At 29.2% G+C, this 18,971-nt stretch overlaps 5 protein-coding genes and 1 pseudogene across 6 annotated transcripts, besides 9 other annotated features; 3 read left to right on the forward strand and 3 right to left on the reverse strand.

Moving 5' to 3' along the window:
* Positions 1–2,060: 2,060 nt before the first annotated feature.
* Positions 2,061–3,967, forward strand: TVAGG3_0182810 (sphingomyelin synthase-related protein 1 family; the record flags this gene model as incomplete). Its single annotated transcript, XM_001316836.1, has 1 exon — positions 2,062–3,918. The coding sequence occupies one exon, from the start codon at positions 2,062–2,064 to the stop codon at positions 3,916–3,918; it is 1,857 nt and encodes a 618-aa protein (XP_001316871.1).
* A 569-nt stretch (positions 3,968–4,536) lies between these two features.
* Positions 4,537–4,663: a mobile genetic element.
* A 95-nt stretch (positions 4,664–4,758) lies between these two features.
* TVAGG3_0182830 (positive regulation of myosin-light-chain-phosphatase protein) lies at positions 4,759–5,181 on the reverse strand (the record flags this gene model as incomplete). Its single annotated transcript, XM_001316837.1, has 1 exon — positions 4,759–5,181. One exon carries the CDS (start codon positions 5,179–5,181, stop codon positions 4,759–4,761), a length of 423 nt encoding a protein of 140 aa, XP_001316872.1.
* A 508-nt stretch (positions 5,182–5,689) lies between these two features.
* Positions 5,690–6,727: a mobile genetic element.
* Positions 6,728–7,393: 666 nt separating this feature from the next.
* Positions 7,394–7,421: a terminal%2Cinverted (terminal inverted repeat of Mariner transposon ID:TVAGG3_0182850).
* Positions 7,394–8,698: a mobile genetic element.
* On the forward strand, positions 7,490–8,618 carry TVAGG3_0182860 (annotated as a pseudogene). Its single transcript has one exon. A coding segment is annotated over exon 1 (1,129 nt).
* Positions 8,671–8,698: a terminal%2Cinverted (terminal inverted repeat of Mariner transposon ID:TVAGG3_0182850).
* A 509-nt stretch (positions 8,699–9,207) lies between these two features.
* Positions 9,208–12,726, reverse strand: TVAGG3_0182870 (uncharacterized protein; the record flags this gene model as incomplete). The annotated part of the gene is made up of 1 exon (XM_001316839.1): positions 9,255–12,722. One exon carries the CDS (start codon positions 12,720–12,722, stop codon positions 9,255–9,257), a length of 3,468 nt encoding a protein of 1,155 aa, XP_001316874.1.
* Positions 12,727–12,799: 73 nt separating this feature from the next.
* Positions 12,800–13,498, reverse strand: TVAGG3_0182880 (conserved domain protein family; the record flags this gene model as incomplete). The annotated part of the gene is made up of 1 exon (XM_001316840.1): positions 12,887–13,366. One exon carries the CDS (start codon positions 13,364–13,366, stop codon positions 12,887–12,889), a length of 480 nt encoding a protein of 159 aa, XP_001316875.1.
* Positions 13,499–13,932: 434 nt separating this feature from the next.
* Positions 13,933–13,970: a mobile genetic element.
* Positions 13,933–13,970: a terminal%2Cinverted (terminal inverted repeat of Banshee-A3 transposon ID:TVAGG3_0182890).
* Positions 13,971–15,126: 1,156 nt separating this feature from the next.
* Positions 15,127–15,163: a mobile genetic element.
* Positions 15,127–15,163: a terminal%2Cinverted (terminal inverted repeat of Banshee-A3 transposon ID:TVAGG3_0182900).
* A 746-nt stretch (positions 15,164–15,909) lies between these two features.
* On the forward strand, positions 15,910–16,577 carry TVAGG3_0182910 (uncharacterized protein; the record flags this gene model as incomplete). Its single annotated transcript, XM_001316841.1, has 1 exon — positions 15,914–16,441. The coding sequence occupies one exon, from the start codon at positions 15,914–15,916 to the stop codon at positions 16,439–16,441; it is 528 nt and encodes a 175-aa protein (XP_001316876.1).
* Between the last annotated feature and the right edge of the window lie 2,394 nt (positions 16,578–18,971).

Consider the following 18,971-nt stretch of genomic DNA (forward strand, 5'->3'; position numbering starts at 1 on the left):
AATTTGAAAGGTACTTTTAGATTGGCTAACGTAGTGCAAATAGAAATTTTTGGAAATTATTTAACATCTATGGATATATATCTGGTTGTTAATTAAGAATGCTTTGAAATTTGAACGGTTTTGGAAGTTTGAAAAATTACAAATAATTATTTTGACGAAAATAAATTAAATTTTAGGATTTAGATCTGGTGCTAGTATCTCTTACCGAATTTAAAATTATTTATGCCAATAATAATCTTGATTTTTTGATTGTTATTTAAATATTCAAATTTAATATATTGAATTATCAATATAGGTATAGATACCATTATTTTCATTAAGGTTGATTTCGATCAAAAATTTTTGATAAGAATAGTATTTGTGTCAATGCATAGAGTACACCATACATCTATCAATTCTCGCAGCGAAATTATTTGATTGAATAAAACCGATATACATATACAAAAGTACTTTATAATTTTATGAATTTTATTATACATTATCCTTTATTGAATCAATTCAGATTTTCCATCTTTTTTTACTAATTGATTTTCACCTTCTCAAATTTACTCTTTACTCTCAAATTTTGTGATATGTTTATGGCATTAAACTTTAACCGAAGTTGTTAAAAGTCAGTAATATAATATTTCATAATATGTATTACGAAATTAAAATTACTACTTCTCAAATTTATAAAATTCTAAAACTTTAGATTTTAATAATTATACTCATCTTTATGTGCATTAATATTCCAAATTTTATAATTCATTTGTAATTCTTTTGATTTTCAATGTGCTTTCAAAAGTTTTAATTATATTAACTTCAAATTCTTCAACAATATTGTAACAAATAATATTGATATACTCTTATTATTGAAATTTAATAATATTATTTTCAATTTAAACATCGGTTTTTCAATCAAATATCCAACGTAGTCACTCTATTTTTTATTTCATATAGCTCCCATATTGTATTCGAACACATTCTTTCAATTTCGTTCAAAATTTCATTTCCTTACTTGATTGGTTCAATTACTTTTGTAAAGTTTTCAATTTTTATTCGATTTCAAAGTATATATCTATATCCTTATTCTTTTCCAAAGTAACATTTAAATAGTGCTTAAATGCATTCTCATCTCTCTATAAATATGAGTGAAAGCAATTTTATTCTCAATGTTCTTTAGTAATATTTCATATTGGCACTTAATATTCTCTTCAACATATATGATATTTCACCCATGTACCTTGTGATTTGCATTTGCTCTTTATTTTCCCCATTTCATTATAAATTAGTCTGTAATGATCAAATTCTTACCTTCTTTTGCCATAAAAGCCCAACACCTAAGAAATTTATTAAATTAAATTATAATATTAGCTGCATTTTCAAATTTCATAATTCGAAATTTTTTAATAGAAAGATATAATAGACAAAATATGCAACAAACCTACAGTAATTGATCAAGCAACAAATATTAAACCATATACAGAAAAATAGAGAATGAAAGTAATTTTGAAGAGGATTATGGATGATTCTTACTTTTTATTATAATGTTACCATTAGTTCACATGAATTTTATAAAATGAGTTATAATAGGGGATTTTTATAAAAGCTGGATTTTATAACTAAAAAATAAGGAACAGACAATTACATAAAGCTATGCAATTATTAAAAACATGCAAATAACATCAAGGATATTGATTCGTAAATTCAAAATATTTATCACCGATTCTTTAAATTTTTTCTGATTTATAGCTGAATAACCATAAATAAGTATTATGTATTATGGCAGACGATCACAGAGCACAAAGATTATACGCTATTTCGATGAGACACCTAAAAATTATTTAAATTGAATGAGAATTGATCGAACTCATTTCAATTTTTTTGAGATTTCATTTAGACACGCAACCAAGTACATTTTCTAACGACTATCATTATTACGATCAGATTGAAATAAATTGAGAATAAAATTGAGCGTATTTCCTTCAATTTAAAAAATTTTCGTTACGTAGTAATTTTAATATTTCTTATACATACTTTTATTTTTCATTTGAAGGCTGACAATTTCCGATCACAATAAAAATGAATGATCAATTAAGTGCTTTTGAAAACAGAGATGTAGAGATTGCTCAATCTAATGACCAAGATGATCTGCTGAATCTAGCTGAAGTCGAGATTCCTATTAAAATTCATAATACTGCAACTTGGAGCGAAAAAAATCTGAATTCAAATATTTTAACAATACAAATCAATCTTCTCATTAGCTCGATACTTTCTGTATTTTATCCAGATGAACCGCACATTATGACAAAAATAATTTGTGCTTTCAAAGACGTAATTTCTCTATCTCCTAAACTTTTCCCGTCATTGACTCTCCAAACATTATTCAATATCATTCTAGCCATTCCTTCAATTATCATTATCTCCTTAAACGCTGCAAAAAGACATTATGAAATTGAAAATCCTCGTTATGAAAAATTTTATATTTTAATTAAGAAAATCATGAATGTTTTCACAATATTCATCAATGTACACACAGGAGCCATGTTTGGATACTTAGTTGGTGACTTTTCAACTAATATTCCATTAGGAATTTCTGCTTTAGTTGTACAGTTGATCTGGCATTCTTCTTTATTAGAATTAGATTACCTCTCTGCATTCGGACATGATTTCAGTCCTGTAATTGCAGGATTATTTGAAAATTCACCGGCTTTAGTATTTGGTATGTACTCAGTAGCTCAACTTTCATTCCCAAGAAAGGCAAGCGTATATATTTACACAATTCCGATTCTTTTAATGAGTTTAATTACATTATATTGCGTTGCAAAAACTTCATGGTTTGTTGGCAATAGGAAAAAAGCAGCAACAACAGTTGGTTGTTTTATGATTTTCGTCATCACAAATTTGCTTCAATATCTTATTCCGTCAAAAACTGTTTATTGGCTTACAGTTTGCTATATTCTGATCAATGTATTGGCAATATTCGGTGAGTGGAAGCTTCCTGCTCCAGTAATTAAGAAATCCAGGAAGATAAATAAAGAAAACCGTCAAACTTACAATGACGGGCCAAACGAAACGGAAGTGAGACCAAAGAACAAAATATTTACATTTGAACCACAAGATTTTGCAACTCTTTTCGTTTTCGTCTTTGGTATTTTACTTATGACTTATTTCAACGCAATGGCAGCTCGCCAGATGCCAATTGGACAACCATTGCCAGACTTTATCCATAACATATTCAATACAGGCCATGAAATCAGAGGATCAAAGACATTTTTGGAAATGCAGTTTTCAAACATGCTTTGCGTAGTATATATCGCATATTCATTCATATTGGTACTTGCTTTCCCCGATGTAACAAACGCCAGAAAGTTTTTGATTCTTTATGGTGTTGAATGCGTCATAAGAGCTTTTTCTTTCATCATTACATCGATGCCAGCACCATGTACAGGACTTCCTAATTGCCCTTGCGCTGATCCGAAGGAACTTGCTCGAATTAGAGCATTGCATCCCCTGAAGATCGCTTTGACATGGACATTTGGATTCGGAATGTTCGCGAAATTACCTCAATGTGGTGATTTGATTGTTTCCGGACACACAATGTTCATGTGGCAGACAAGCAGATGGATAATGGAAGTTACACAACGAATTTTACCAACATGGCTCTCTTTTCTTGTGAAATTGGCTTCTTATTATACATTTTTGACTGGAATTTGTTATATTACATTGTCTAGGAACCATTACACAATAGATATTTGGTTTGGATTCATTATTTCTGAAGCTTGCTTCTATATCTACGGAATGTTGGAAGAAAAAGTTGAAGATGCAAGCAACAACCAGTTCATGGTGAGAGTTTTGAGATGGTTTGAAACAAGGAAAATACCAATTCTCAAAGAACCATACGAAATAGAGGAACCTTCCGAAAAGGATGAGGCTTAGTCTTATATACATGTAAGAATAAATTGTTTTATTTATCTTTTTTAATAAATCTAACATACGATTATTATTTTTGAGATCTTAGCTTTCTTCGACCAAAGAGATGCGAACAATATTTATAGGTATATGCATAACTAGGCCTAGGTATTTTCCAGAATGAACAGATGAGCTAAGCTGCTAATATTGGGAGTGGGAACACTTCTTATTTTTTTTGATCCAAATGCTGTTCTTTAGTATTTACACTTTTATTGCACTTCTAACAGGTTTCAAGTCTGCATAAAAACGCAACAAAAGTGTAAATTTACCTAGCAATTTTATTCTTTTTATTTCCTTAAAGGTGCACTCACGCCCATCTGACACCAATTCAAATTCCTGGCAACTGGCTTGAAACGTCATTGAAAATTTTTAATGTTGTTTGGAGATGAGACATCTGATCATGATCAGAGAAGAACCATGTGAAGTAAAAGCACCATATCAAGATAGATATACATCTCGGACTACTCTTGCCAGATATTCTCAAACGATTTCAACCTGAAAAATCTTGAAACTTATGCATACACATAGTTGATGAATTCCACCATTCAAATGATGCTTCATTATCAGAATTGGAAAAAAAAAGCTTAAGAGTGCACTTACGCCCCTATGACATGGCCTTCAATTATGATATTTAAGGTTAATTTTCAAAAACTCTTCTCACCAGTTGTCAAAAATTTGGATTAAAGTCAGATGGGAGTAAGTGCAGCCTTAAAACAAGTTGAAAATGAAATATTGCTATTTATTCGAGAAATCGTATCAAAATTATTAGTTACTCAAAAATTTAAAATTTTATCACTAGAGTTCGTATTAAAGCTCATTCATTGATCTAAAGAGATCCAGCACATGACTTGCTAATTTGTATGTTTCTTCATCATAATCATTTTTGGTTTTTTCACTCTCAACGGCTAGATCAACAGGGGTCTTCTTATCTTTATTTAAAGCATGTATATCAGCACCATTAGAAATTAATATTTCAAAGAGTTCGTTCTTACCTCCTTGTGCAGCATAATGAAGAGGCGTCATCCCAGTATGAGTTTTTGCATTTACATCTGCCCCATTTGAAAGTAGAAGTTCAATTAAATCTTTAGCATTATTTTTCAACTCATAACTAATATGAAGTACGGTATAATGAAGTGCTGCCATTCCGGTAAAATCTTGCATGTTGACATTTGCGCCATGCAAAATCAGAAGTTCAGCAATTTCTTTATATTTATATATTATTGCACACATAAGAGGTGTTTGAGAATATATGTTCTGATTATCATTTACATTTGCCCCGTTTGAAATTAGAATATCAACAATTTTAATATTACCTTTGCGACATGCAGTAAAAAGTACTGAAAAACCATTCTTATCTTTACTGTTGACGTTGGCCCCATGTGAAACAAGTAACTCTACTATATCGGTATTATTTTTTTAATGGCTTTTTTAAGATCAGTTCCGACAATTTTAGTTTTATTTAAAATCAATGCCGACGCAATTTTTGTTTGATTTTCAATTATTGCATTATGTAAAGCTGTAATACCATCATGATATGAATAATTAATATCTGCACCATTTGCATACAAATATTCACAAAGAGCAGGAATATGGAATTTTGGAGATACCATAAAGCATTCATTCACATTATTAGTTGCATTTAAATACGTAATAAATACGTGAAGGTTCCCGAAATCAGCAGATCTTTGAAACCAATCATGTATTTCATATTCATTAAACAAATGTAAAAAATTGTTAAGGGTGCACCCGTATGTACGTTTATTTGAGAGGAGGAGGATTACCCTCTCAATTTTGAGGGATTCGTTAGTTTATTTTCTCGATGAATATGCAATAAAATTTGATTTTTACCTTATCAATATACTTCATATAATATACACATGTTCATGTAAAAACTTTTTTTCCAAAATCCTCAGGAATTAAGGGATTTTTGAATTTTAAGAATTTTTTTCGAATTTTTTCGAAAAAAAATATTTTCAGAACATCCTTAACGACTAAGATTTAGGAACAATGTTAAGTATCAAAAAGAAAGGAGGTCTGATATAGACAACATATATCGTTGAAGGTTGAAAAAATCTCTAATATTTGAGCCAAATTTCAAATTTTAATTTTTTGAAAAAGAGGCCACCCGTATGTACGTTTATTTGAGAGGAGGAGGATTATATTTTTGAAAGGGTGAAACATTATGGATATGTTAATTATATAATAATATGTATTATTATAAAAAAGAAAAAATAAAGCACGTTAAAATTTTTCTTTCTTGATTTTTTACAAAATCTACTTAGAATTATGCAAAATATGACTAAATAATTATAAATTTCAAGTTAAATTTTAATTTTGATAAATAATTTAAATTTCAAAATATCAAGTTCAGTTCGACTATGTATGTAGTAATTCCTCAATAAAGTGCCAAAACCCTATTAAAATATATGAACATTTTCAACATTTTAATGTTTTTATTTAAAAATTTGATGGAATATGAGCTTCAAACAATTATTATGTAAATAAAAATAATTAAATATATGTATTTATTCGTATTACAACCGTAGTAATTCGATTCTTCCTTTCTTCTACTGAGTTTTGAATTTGATTTCGAATTGTAAAGAGATTCAAAGGGAAAATACTAGCGGATAAAAACTACCTCCATGAAAGGGTCATAATAGAGTCAAGTTGTATTTTTTGATATTTTTTGCTTTTCGAGCCTAAATAGGTAGCCAAGATAATGCCTAAAAATAAGGTTCTAAATTCTGAAGTTTACATGATCCTCTCGTGTGCACCCTTAATATTATGAGATGAAACTGCCGCATTCATTGTAGTTTCATCAGGTTTTTGCACACTCAAACACTCTTGTATGATATATTGATTGTCTGACCTAAAAGCATTATCAAGACATTCTTTGGTAATTTCCACATCAAATTGTTCTCTTAATAACTTGAAACAGTTAATTGCTCCTCTCAAACAACATTTTTTAAGTAGTTTACTGAGATCACGTGTTTCCCTTTTCAAGTGATACAATAGTTCATCTTTATTATCATATAATATTGCATTTTTGGGTGTATTTATTTTAACCTCAAGAGTTTCTGTTATAAATGAGATAAAATCATCGTCAATACAATGATATTCTTCATTTATTCTATTAATTAACTCAAGGTACCCATGAGGATAATGAAAACTTGTTTTACAAACTGCATATAAAATAAAAATTGTCTCATTAGCTGTAAAATATCCAGTATCAATCAAGTTATTTTTGATTTCTTCGTATAATCCAGCTGTTGAGTCTATTTCATCTGTATCCAATTGATATATTGCATCCCATGTATTAATGTATCCTTTGTACTCATTCATAAGTGTATCATAATGAGACCCTGCTTGGCTCAAGATAAATAGATAAAAATTAAGTTGATTGCCATGATATTGATGAATCAACACTGAGTGTCAAAAAATATAGGGTGTCCAAAGGTGCGTTTAGCACAGCGCTCTATATGAGACTATTAAAGGAGATATATGCTGATTATAAATATATAATAAAAAATATGAATATATGTATATGATGAGTATGTTGTATTTTGGCGCCATGCCGGGATATAAAATGAATTTTGAGACAAGAGGCGGTTTTGCGGGAAATTTTGGCGGGATTTTTTTCATTTTTTTAATGAATCATAAAGAAAACATCCTCGCTCTTGCAAAAAAATGCAAAGACTGTAAAAAAAATCTACGAGACATTGGTAAAATGCTTCGGTATGGATGCTCCTAGCTATTCCACTGTAACGTATCATGTTAGGATGTATCACTTCATGAACAAAAAGGCGCCCATCATAAAAATTGACAAAAAATCGCCGGATCAAAGAAAAATCAAAGCAATTCTTCAAGCGCTAGATGAAGACCAAAGAGCATCACTCAGAAGGATAGAGGAGATGACAAAGATACCACGTACAACAGTCAGTTATTATCTGCACAATTATTTGAACTACAAACTAGCGTATACACGTTGGGTTCCGCACAACCTTAATTCAGTTCAAAAAAAATCTAGAGTCCAATCTTCGAAAGAGCTCCTCTCTATATTGGGTGCGTATCAATCCAAGAAGTTTCGCTTTTTAGTAACAGGGGACGAGTCTTGGTTTCAATATGCAACAGAAGCCAAAATCATGTGGATCCCGAAGGATGAAAATCCGCAAACATTCCCGAAGAAAAAAATTGACACACCAATGATGATGTTGTCGGTTTTTTGGGGCGTGAATGGCATCCTCGCAATTGATATTCTTCAAAAACCTAATACGATGAATGCTCAGTATCTAATTGACAATGTTCTTACTCAAATTATCAATTCTGATGAGTTTGAGAAATCCAAACAACAAAAACAAAAGTTTGCAATTCATTTTGATAATTCAAGAGTTCACAAAAGTCATAAGGTAATGAATTACTTGGTGGAAAACAATGTCAAAGTTGTTCCAAACCCAATTTATTCACCTGATATTGCACCCTCTGACTTTTATTTATTCGGCACGCTAAAAAAGAGAGCTGAAGGACGCGAATTCGCGAGTCCAGATGATCTTGAAAATTTTGTAAGAGAGCAATTTGAGCAATTTTCTCATGATGATTTAAAGCGTGTCTTTCAAGCCTGGATCGATCGCTGCGAACGCGTGATTGAATCCAATGGTGATTATATTTAAATAAACTTTATATATATGTAACTTGTTTATTTCTATTCGCAGTATTCAGGTTTGTGCTAAACACACCTTTGGACACCCTATATTAAAAATCCAATATATTTTGAGAGAAAAGGGTATTTTTTTGATTAGATAGAATGTTCATACAATTGAAATATAATCCATCGGAGTGACGTTTTTTCGAGAACAATTGTTATAGCTATCGTCTGACAAGGGTAATTTGAAATTTAAACTATATAATGTACATCATGCAAATATCAATTATCTTTCAGTACGTTAAAATTCTTTCTCAATTTTAATGAAACAATTTTTTTGTTCATCCTCTGAGCCCACCAATATTTGAAATGTCTATTAATTTTCCAGAGGCATACCTCTAACTCTGCCACTACTTTGATGATATCCAAACAAAAATGACAATAATTAGAGATTTCAACGGTAGATTTTTTTTTAAAATATATTATTATTTGATGGCGTGTAATGCTACAATTAATACTTACTTAATTTAATTCAAAATTTCAGCTATAAATTCCCAATACAAGTGCAATTTACTTCATTTTTCCTATTGTATCAAATAGGAAAATTCGCAAAAATATCTTAAACAAATATCATTTATAAACATAATTAACAATAAAAAACATTTCATTTCTTTCTCTTGTAAAAATCATTTCTTCTTGAGTTGACATTTGAAACTTTGTCTCTCAACTGTTTCAAAATCTCAGAAAGTTTCTGCATTGTCAATACTCCTGGAGCTAATATTAATGTTGGTAAATTTTTGATACCTTTTCCTTCCACGAAAAGCGAAGCAATTCCATTCTGTGTTGCTTCCTTTGCGTTTTCTTTTCCATCAACAACATCAAGAGATGCTTGCAACACTGCCTGAGCCAAGTTTGCAGCTCCAGCACCAGCATTCAATGCTTCATGAGCCAAAACTCTCATCAGAACTGCAACACCAATCGCAATTCCTCCCACAGCTCCAAATTGGCCATTTTTCATGTCAAATATCGTAGAAAGTGCCGTTGCAACATTTCTGATAGATTTGACAACTGGCAAACCGCTTGCAACCGCCGCACAACCAGGTCTTGCGAGTTCTCTCAAATAAAACTCAGCGAGAGATGATGCCAAGTGTGTTGAAAGTACAGAAAGCACTTTGCAGTCAGGAACATGCAAATTTACATCATCAATGTGGACATTTACATAAAAAGTGAAGTGAGCAAACGCCAAAAGATTAAATCCTTTGATTTCAAATAATTGGAAAGCAATTGGCTCGACATCAATTGTTTCACAAGGGAATTGAGGTCTGTTCGATGAAAAACAGTCAACTAAAAACTCAATTTGACTTTGAGTAAGAAAACATATCATATTTGAAAAAGGTGACATCGAAAAAGTGACATTCATTCTTGGTCCTTCACTTTTCAGAATATTGAAGTCGAACACCATTTTCTCATCTTGTTCAGTGCTGCATGACAAGATAAAAGCAGAGTCACTTTTTGGAATGTGATCTAAAATTGAAAGGGACGATAGAACGATAGAAATACAAGTATTATATAAAGGATCTTTGTCGTAGACTTCAATTTTAGACTTATCAATATTAGAAATCAATTCAACAGACTTAGTTTCATCTCGCAATTCTATGATGTCAAAATCAGTGTCACTTTTTTCATTTTCGAAATCTTCCAAAAATTCTGGCATTTTCTTGAGAGGCATCAAGTCGTAAACACCATCAAAATCTCTTCCTCCATACAAAAAGAACTGTATAAATCCTTTTTCAATCTCAATTACAATGTTTGGTTCTGTTGTCACTTTTTCATACGTTATTTCAACATCAGGTAAGTCATCGTAACTTTCTGACAGTTCTGGTTCGATTTTTTCGTTTATCGATGACTTCATCTTTTCAATTGTTTCGTAAATAACAGATTTTTCTTTCAATTTTTGGAGATCGAAATTTCCAGGTTGAGGAAACTGTTTCAGTTTCAAAGATTGCATCAGAGAGAAAGAAACAGTGTTTTGGAATTCGAGGAGTTTCTCAGGCGGCGAGAAATGACTGACTTTTACTTGTTTTTCCTCTGGAAAGTCAAGTAAATACGAAACATGGCTGAAAAAGGCCAAAAGAAGGCTAAGCAAGTCAGCACAAAGTCCGCCTTCTATTCTTATATCAGGAATTTTCACGAAAATTTTGTTGTTTTCTAAAATATCAACAAAAATATCGGTTTTGAGGGTTCCTACGTAAGGAACACCAGCGTATTGGTGTCTGAATGGCACAGTATAGTATTTCTTCGCTATTGGCTTGCGACTGTTTGTGAAATAAAAAGAAATTTTGGAATGAATTACGAAATTCATTGTTTCATCAATGGCGCTCATGAAAACTGAGAGAGTATCAAAGGATATGAACATCCTTGTTGGAATATTTATGGTTATGAACTCAAGAAATGTTGAATTAATCCTAAAATCAATTTGTAAAGATTTCTTTGTTTTAGGAGCTTCAACAACATCTGTTGGCTTTGTTTCATTAGAAATAGGAAGTCCTTTGACAAAATTCTCGATTTGGAAAACAAATTTCATATCTCCAGGAATTCTTACAATAAAATCACCTAATTTGGCTCCAATGAAATAGACTGGGTCCTTACCAATGCTTTTGTTAATGGATAATGCTAATTGACAAAAGTTTTCCGTTTCAATAATATTATAATCTTCAGATTCATAAAACTTCAATGTTTTGATAGTTGATAGTATTCTAGTGTTATCTAGCATTCCAGATGATGCTAGCATTACTTGAGCGGATGCATCTCCAATGAAAAATCCCAAGTTTTCGAAATTGATCGAAATTGAGGGGATTTTGGCGGTTATTACTAATGAAGAAGAATTTTGAATTTTTTGAGGGGAAGAAGATTGGAAGTCAGGGATAGTTTTCATGAAGGAATTGATCCATTGAACGATATCAATGACAGATGTAATGAAAGACTTCGAAATATCGATAGAAAACTTGCCAAGATTTGCAATTAAAGAATTATATTTTCCTTTCTTACGTTCTGGGTTATAATTAAGTGCTTCAACGAGTGTTGTAGGGAAATCAGCAAATGTTGCAAGCTTTACTTTGTTTGTTGCAAATAAATATTGAAATTCAGAATAATTTAAACAAAAAACTTGAACATTATCATGAATTAATTGTATTGAATCAAAACTCGATTTTATGCCATTCGAAATTGTTAAATTGAAGTTGTTGAGAACAAATTTAATTCCATTCATTGAAATTTGAAGAGTTTTAATTAATAAAGTAACTCCCATATTAAATCCAGATGATTCATCGGCCTTCTGAGTAGTTTGTGTATTCTTTTTATGTGATTGAACGCGAGAAGGAAGATATGATAAAAATACAGAAAAAATATTAAGTAATTCTTGGTCGACATCAAAGGAAATGCTATCTATAGTGCATTTTATTTCATTCGAGTGCATGGTTACTAACGAATTTTGTATATTTGCGACGTTTTTTTGATTTCTTTTTTCTCCTACAATGAAATTGAATGAAAGGAGCTTTATATTACCTTCAGGACTCGATGGAGTGTATACTTCAGATGAAATTTTTTCAAATTTTAAAGAGCATGATGGTAAATCTGTTCTAACTCTGACAATTGTTGTAAAAGAATCAAGAGCAATCTTAATCTCCTTAACAGAATTAAGAATGTAGTCCATAACAGAATTGCTTTTCCTTGCTTCTTGAGGTAATTGCTGTTTTAATTCGATTAATGAGGCTTGTAAGTTAGGATCAGGCTCTTCGACTTTATCTGGCATCTTTGCATCTATGTCTATAACTATTCTTTCCATGTCTAATAGGAATCCAGAGAGATTATACTTTGCATTGAGATTAATTTTTGAAATATATATTGAATTGAAGTGTAAAAATGGTGTGTATGGATTAACCAAATTAACACATACAAATGTTTTCTTTAATAATAGTTTAAGAGTCCAATCTTGAAATAATTGCAGTGAAATTGTATCATCTTGAATAGGTTCTTCTAGAAATTTGATGATAATACTACGAAGGATACTCTCTGCTGCAAAATTGGATGCATTCGTGACTTTCTGTGCCATCCATTTGAGCACAGAAGTCATTTTGAATTTTTGAGCAAAAAATTTTTATAAAATTTATCAAAATAACATTTTGAAAATGTGTGTTTGGCAAAAAAAAACAGCATTTTTATGTTCTTCATAGCTATTGCCATGTTACAGCTAAATAGCCAAAACAAATATATGTTCATGACTAAGAATTTATTATATTATTGACTTTCTTTTAATTGCTCTCTCACTTCCATCAATATTTTTGGGAAGAGCTTTCCCCATCTGCTTTTATCTTGGTTATGAGTTAAAGTTGCATCTCCGGTTTCCAATAATTTCTTGAGGAATGGAGGATTTTGCTTGAAAGACTCAAATATACCTTCTCTCATGACATTTTGGCTTTCTTGAGTCCATAATCCTGAATTAAATTTGGCATTTTTAATTCTGGTATTTCCTAATTTCTTTAAAAGAGATCCTGACTTAGTGTTTTGCATTTTTTGAATCAAAGAATCAATTTTCTCTTTGGATTTTCTACCTTCTTCCGAATCCTTATCATATGTATAAACAGCTTCAATTTTAAATTTCATTATTTGGAAATATTGTTCTACACTATCATATCTAACACCATTGATAATGAAAGGCCTAATTGCAAAGTTACTGAGTTCAGCATTCTCGTTAGTGCTATAGTATATATTGATCATCTAAAAATTTACTATTTTGTTGACGCAAAATGAAATTTTGAGAGCAGATTGTGAGCTTTACAAAATTTGCAAGCGAAATTTTGCTCCACTCACAACCTGACTCATGAATTTCATATTTTAAGCCAAACTGTTTCACTCCATTCAATTTTAATTTGAATTCAATAGTCATAATTATACCAAAAATTGTATAGAATTCTAACTGCTCATTTTTGGATAACATCTCATGTCAAATTTGATGAGATGTCGATCATATTTCGAAAACTTTCCCTTTTTATCAACAAATTTAAACCAATTTAATGATACATAACCAAATGAAATAACTATACTTAAAATATAAGTGCAGAAATAATTATTTAAGTTTAAATATAGTCCAGCTGAAAAGCTGAATGTAATCCATGCTTGAATATTTATTAAACAATTTATATTAATATTTCAACATAAATAAATAAAAATATAATAAACCTTGTCAAAGTCTATTTCATGGTTACAACGCGCCACTTAAAGGCAGTTGATTCCTTTAATTTTGATAAAATAACGGGACTTCCTTCAGTTACAGGATGGCGCACTGTTGTAAACAGAAATTCATCAAAAGTGACACCTCAGAAAAGCTAAAATATTGAATTTTTGGAACTTTTGATAGAGCACGTTTTTAAATATTAATTAAAGTAAATGTATATTTTGTAAAGATTCTTTTTAATAAAAAAAATAAAATTTTGAAGAAGAACACAAAATCTTCTGAAAAATAATATCACATAAACTCATATTATTTTCTAATATATAACTATTTTCTATAAAAATCAAATTCAATGATGTTAAAAGCGAAGGATAAACCTCAAAATTTACGAATATAATGCTTATCTATCATAAAACCATATGAAATATCAATTTTTGCTTTACGCCTAATTTTTGACGACAATTAGCAAAAAATGTTAAATGTTAACACTCAGTCCATTTGAATATGAAAAATAAAATTGACTTTGATTAAATGTTTTTATTTATCATGCAATTCTTCTTGCGACCAAAGATTTGAATAAAATTTCAAAAAATAAGATAGCTTAAAAATAATATACGGTAGTGTTTACTAATAGATGAATAGTATATAAATTCAATTAAAATGGATTTCCAAAATATATAAAATTTGATCATAAATAAAATTGTTTTAAATTACTTCTTCATTGAAATTATAACAATTATTTTTGGTTTTATATTTTTTTGGATCAAATCCATTTTAATAGAATTTATATACTATTCATCTATTAGTAAACACTACCGTATATTATTTTTAAGCTATCTTATTTTTTGAAATTTTATTCAAATCTTTGGTCGCAAGAAGAATTGCATGATAAATAAAAACATTTAATCAAAGTCAATTTTATTTTTCATATTCAAATGGACTGAGTGTTAACATTTAACATTTTTTGCTAATTGTCGTCAAAAATTAGGCGTAAAGCAAAAATTGATATTTCATATGGTTTTATGATAGATAAGCATTATATTCCCACTCATTATATTCGTAAATTTTGAGGTTTATCCTTCGCTTTTAACATCATTGAATTTGATTTTTATAGTAAATAGTTATATATTAGAAAATAATATGAGTTTATGTGATATTATTTTTCAGAAGATTTCATTCTATATGCCTATGAAAAGTACTCTCAAAACTAACTTTTTCCTAATTATAATTAAATCTAGAATATTGTATTATGCTTAGTATTATTTCATTTTTCTCATTCAATTTAGAATTTACAAATGTCAAAAAATTGAGAGCCGTCACTTTTGGTGAATTTCTGTTTATTACACTCTCCTTCTGCTGAGGTACTTAAGGAAGAAATACAATTTTGAGTTTGGCACGATAATATATAATCGTTGTATAAACAAAATAATTGTTTTGGGTGTTGATTAAATCTCTGCAAAACGACTTTATCACCTTCTTCTCCCTCATCTGCGAAGCTGAGATAAAAAGAAGGTTGAGATTCAGAGCAAATAAAGCATTTCATTGTCTATTAATTGTGAAAAAGTGACATTTTCTACTTTATGAAATCCTCAGCTTTTGCAATCTTCGAAAATTCCATAAAATAAGATAAGAAATGAGATAACATCTATCGTCGGTTCCTCAATGTAAAATAGTTAGTCTTTATCTATCAATTTAAGCATAACTTGAAAATTTCGAATAATGATGCCATGATTCGTGCTATAAATCATTTTATTCTGCATGCAAAAGGGGTGTTCATTTTTGAATCCTTCAGATATAAGTTCATCATCAAGATATTTCTACTCATAACCAATAATTCTATTCTTCTAAAGAACAAGAATATTTAATAAAAAATTCAAGAACATTCTTAAATTGAATTGTTTTCTCAAATCGAAACAACGATAAAAGAACAATCTATACGATAATTGAGTATTATTGATTTTACAACACTTTACAGTTTCTCTCAAAAGAAAGAAATTCAATACTATAGGCAATTTTCTTCAATATTTATATTGCTAATAATATTTTAAATGAATTTACATTGAACTTATCGGAAAAATTCTCAAAAAATTCAAATGAATGATATTGTTCGATCCTTACTTTCTTGGCTGAATTTGACAGGGAAACTGAACGATATCAAGACATTTCAGGAGTGTGATGACTATATGATGATATTAGATGCTTTTAAAACATTATTCCCTGAAATAATTCTTGATGAAAAAGAAGAAAACGGGACATTTATAGAATATATCAACAAATTTAACTTTTCTAATATATCAGAAATCCTTAATGTTAAATTAGACGATTTTCTAAATTGTGATCCAAAAACAATCGAAGAAATTGTGAAGAGAATCTTCTTTTTAATGGCTCAGAATCATAGAACAGAACTTACACATCAAATAGAAAAGCTTGAATTTATTGAACGCCAAGATTTGCAATTACTTTTAGAACAAAATATGAAAAATAAAAAGTATTTAAAGCTTGCAAAGTCAATAAGAGCTTACTCCACAAATGTTAATACTTTATTGGCAAATAAAAAACGCGCTATTGACAAGTTTGATGAAATGGAAAGAATTAAGGATACCCTTACATTGCGTAGTTAGAAAGAGAATATGATATTGTCATGATTGCTAAAGTTTTAGGCTCCAGAAATGAATATACATCAAACTGAAACAATTGATAAATTGAATGAACTTTTGAGAGGTTCTCAAATAAAAAAAATTATCTAATTTTTTACAATATTACTATTATTTTATCCACATATGTATATATAGTAATTTGAGAAAACTTTTAGGAAAAAATAAGTTTAATAAAAATCTGAATTTTACTTGTTGTGGGATTGTTATTAATTGACACTCCAGACGTATTACTAATAGTTATGCGTATGCAATTAAAGTATTTCTGATGGACAAAATGTGAGATTTATATCAGATAATTCATTTCTACTATTAAGTTATTCATTTATGAATTTGCACTTATTCGCACTAAATAAATAACTATTAAAAATTGTTTTAATTAATTGACACCATATAATAGAGTGAATTTTGTTTGATCAAACAACAATAGATGATAGATATAAAGCCAAGAAACTTGCTATTAATATGCTCTACTTGCTATTTCAATGTAAGTATGATATTTTCTAAATGTTTCGTTCAGATAACTTAGATATATTAGTCAAAATTTGAAATTTTAATAGCACATATATTAAAAATAATTATTATTCATAAAAGATTAATGAAATAGTAAAAAAATCAATCAAATTATAAAAATACAACATTTAGAAGAATTCTTATTATCCTTCAAAAAGTCAGTATTTCTGCTGTAATTTTCTACAACATTGTAGTTATTGCACTTTGTCTATGGATTTGTATATATGTTATATATAAATTATATATTTAAACTGCCCATAAGTGCAATTTTTATATAAATTGTTTATTTCTTTAACAATTTCATATGAAATATGCTTTTTTAAGCGTATCAAAGCTATGTTCTTAATGTGCATGGATATATCAAGAAAAATGTCGAAAAAAAAATGTGAATTCAAAAATTCACTGAATTTTCACCGTTTTTTGAATTTTGCTACAGCACTAATATTAAATAATACTAAAATCTTCTGTCTTTGTAAAAGAATAAATTCTGACAAAAAGTGCTCGTTTAAATTTAATGATCATCTGTATGACTAAGTGGTAAAAAGTGTTTATGACCAAAAAAGGGTTACATGCTTAGTCTATTTTTCTGACAGGATACTCTAGATTTACATGATCTCTATTTCATATCTCCGTTTTTAGATTCTTCGACAGATTTTATGATAGAAAACCAAGATTAACAAATTTCCGGCATGTTAATGAAGAAATCTGCAGCTACCCTCAATATTATTTCAATAATCAGTATCGTTTCTCTTACAATTTATTTTTTTCTCAATAATTTAACAAGAAATAACAATACACACTTGGTTTTACGTATAAAAGCTAAGTGTCGAACTTAATCAACTTTACTTACTTAGCAAATGAATATTTTTGTGGTTGCGAGTTCTGAATGCTGAAGTTTTAGATTTCTCTATAAATGATATCATTGCACTTACAATGTTGTTCCAGCCTATCGCATAAATCATAGAAAATCCAAAAAAAAATAATATAAAGAAAATTCATGTCATGAAGTTCAAAAAATACCGTGTAACATTAAAATTTGTTATGCATAATACATTTTAGCTATTATTGATTTTTTTTAATTTTCGAGAAATTGAATGGTGAGTCCGATAGAGAAATTTTTAAAAATCCTAGTGCCTCATAGAAGTAATTTCCCTCGTCTCCCATACTTCCAAATGTATGTATCATATGACATAAACTTTTATGCATTACACAAGTGGCCAATAATATCTATAGAGTAAAAAATTAGAAATTTAAATTTTTTATATGATAGTTATATTTCAGATTTGCGAGCGTAACTTTTTTCTCCATGGCATACTTGTTTTAAGAGCAAATGATCAAAATCGTCCTTCAATTATTGAAGGAGCTGATATCTTTTGAAAATTGAATTGAAAGGGTATTCAATTTTCAAATTTCCTCTCAATTTTGGAAACATATCAACTCTATGAATTAACAATTATGTGCCTTCACAGTTTATCAGTCATATAAGGTGCTTATAAAGAAAAAAGTTACGCTCGCAAAATATGTTTTTATATAGATTTCACATAAAATAATTATGTAATTTCTAAAAAGAATATTTTTGTTCTTGAATATTAAAGTGTATTGTAGTTTAAAAAGTTTTAAATATGTTGCTAAAATTTCAGTTTTATAGCTCATGTTTAGCATGACTTCTTCGTATGCGCAAAAAATCTGACACGTAAGGGTATCCTTAACGAAAAAATTGTTCAAAGAGAAGAAATAATTGCTAAAAATCAAGTTAAATCTATAGCAGAAAAAGTAAAATCAAGAAATATACTCAACAATGCAAATGAAGAGCTTAAATCTTATAATATCACCCTTCAAAAAGAGATAAACAAAGAAAATATCGAAATAGATAGTAAAGAAACGGAAATAAATGATAAGTTGGCATCTATTATTCATCAAAACAAAAAACATAAAACTGATATCAGAAAATTAGAAAATGGTATTAAACCAAGCGCGTCTTTTG

The sequence above is a fragment of the Trichomonas vaginalis genome, chromosome IV (assembly GCF_026262505.1).
Source record: "Trichomonas vaginalis G3 chromosome IV, whole genome shotgun sequence".
Lineage (NCBI taxonomy): Eukaryota > Parabasalia > Trichomonadida > Trichomonadidae > Trichomonas > Trichomonas vaginalis.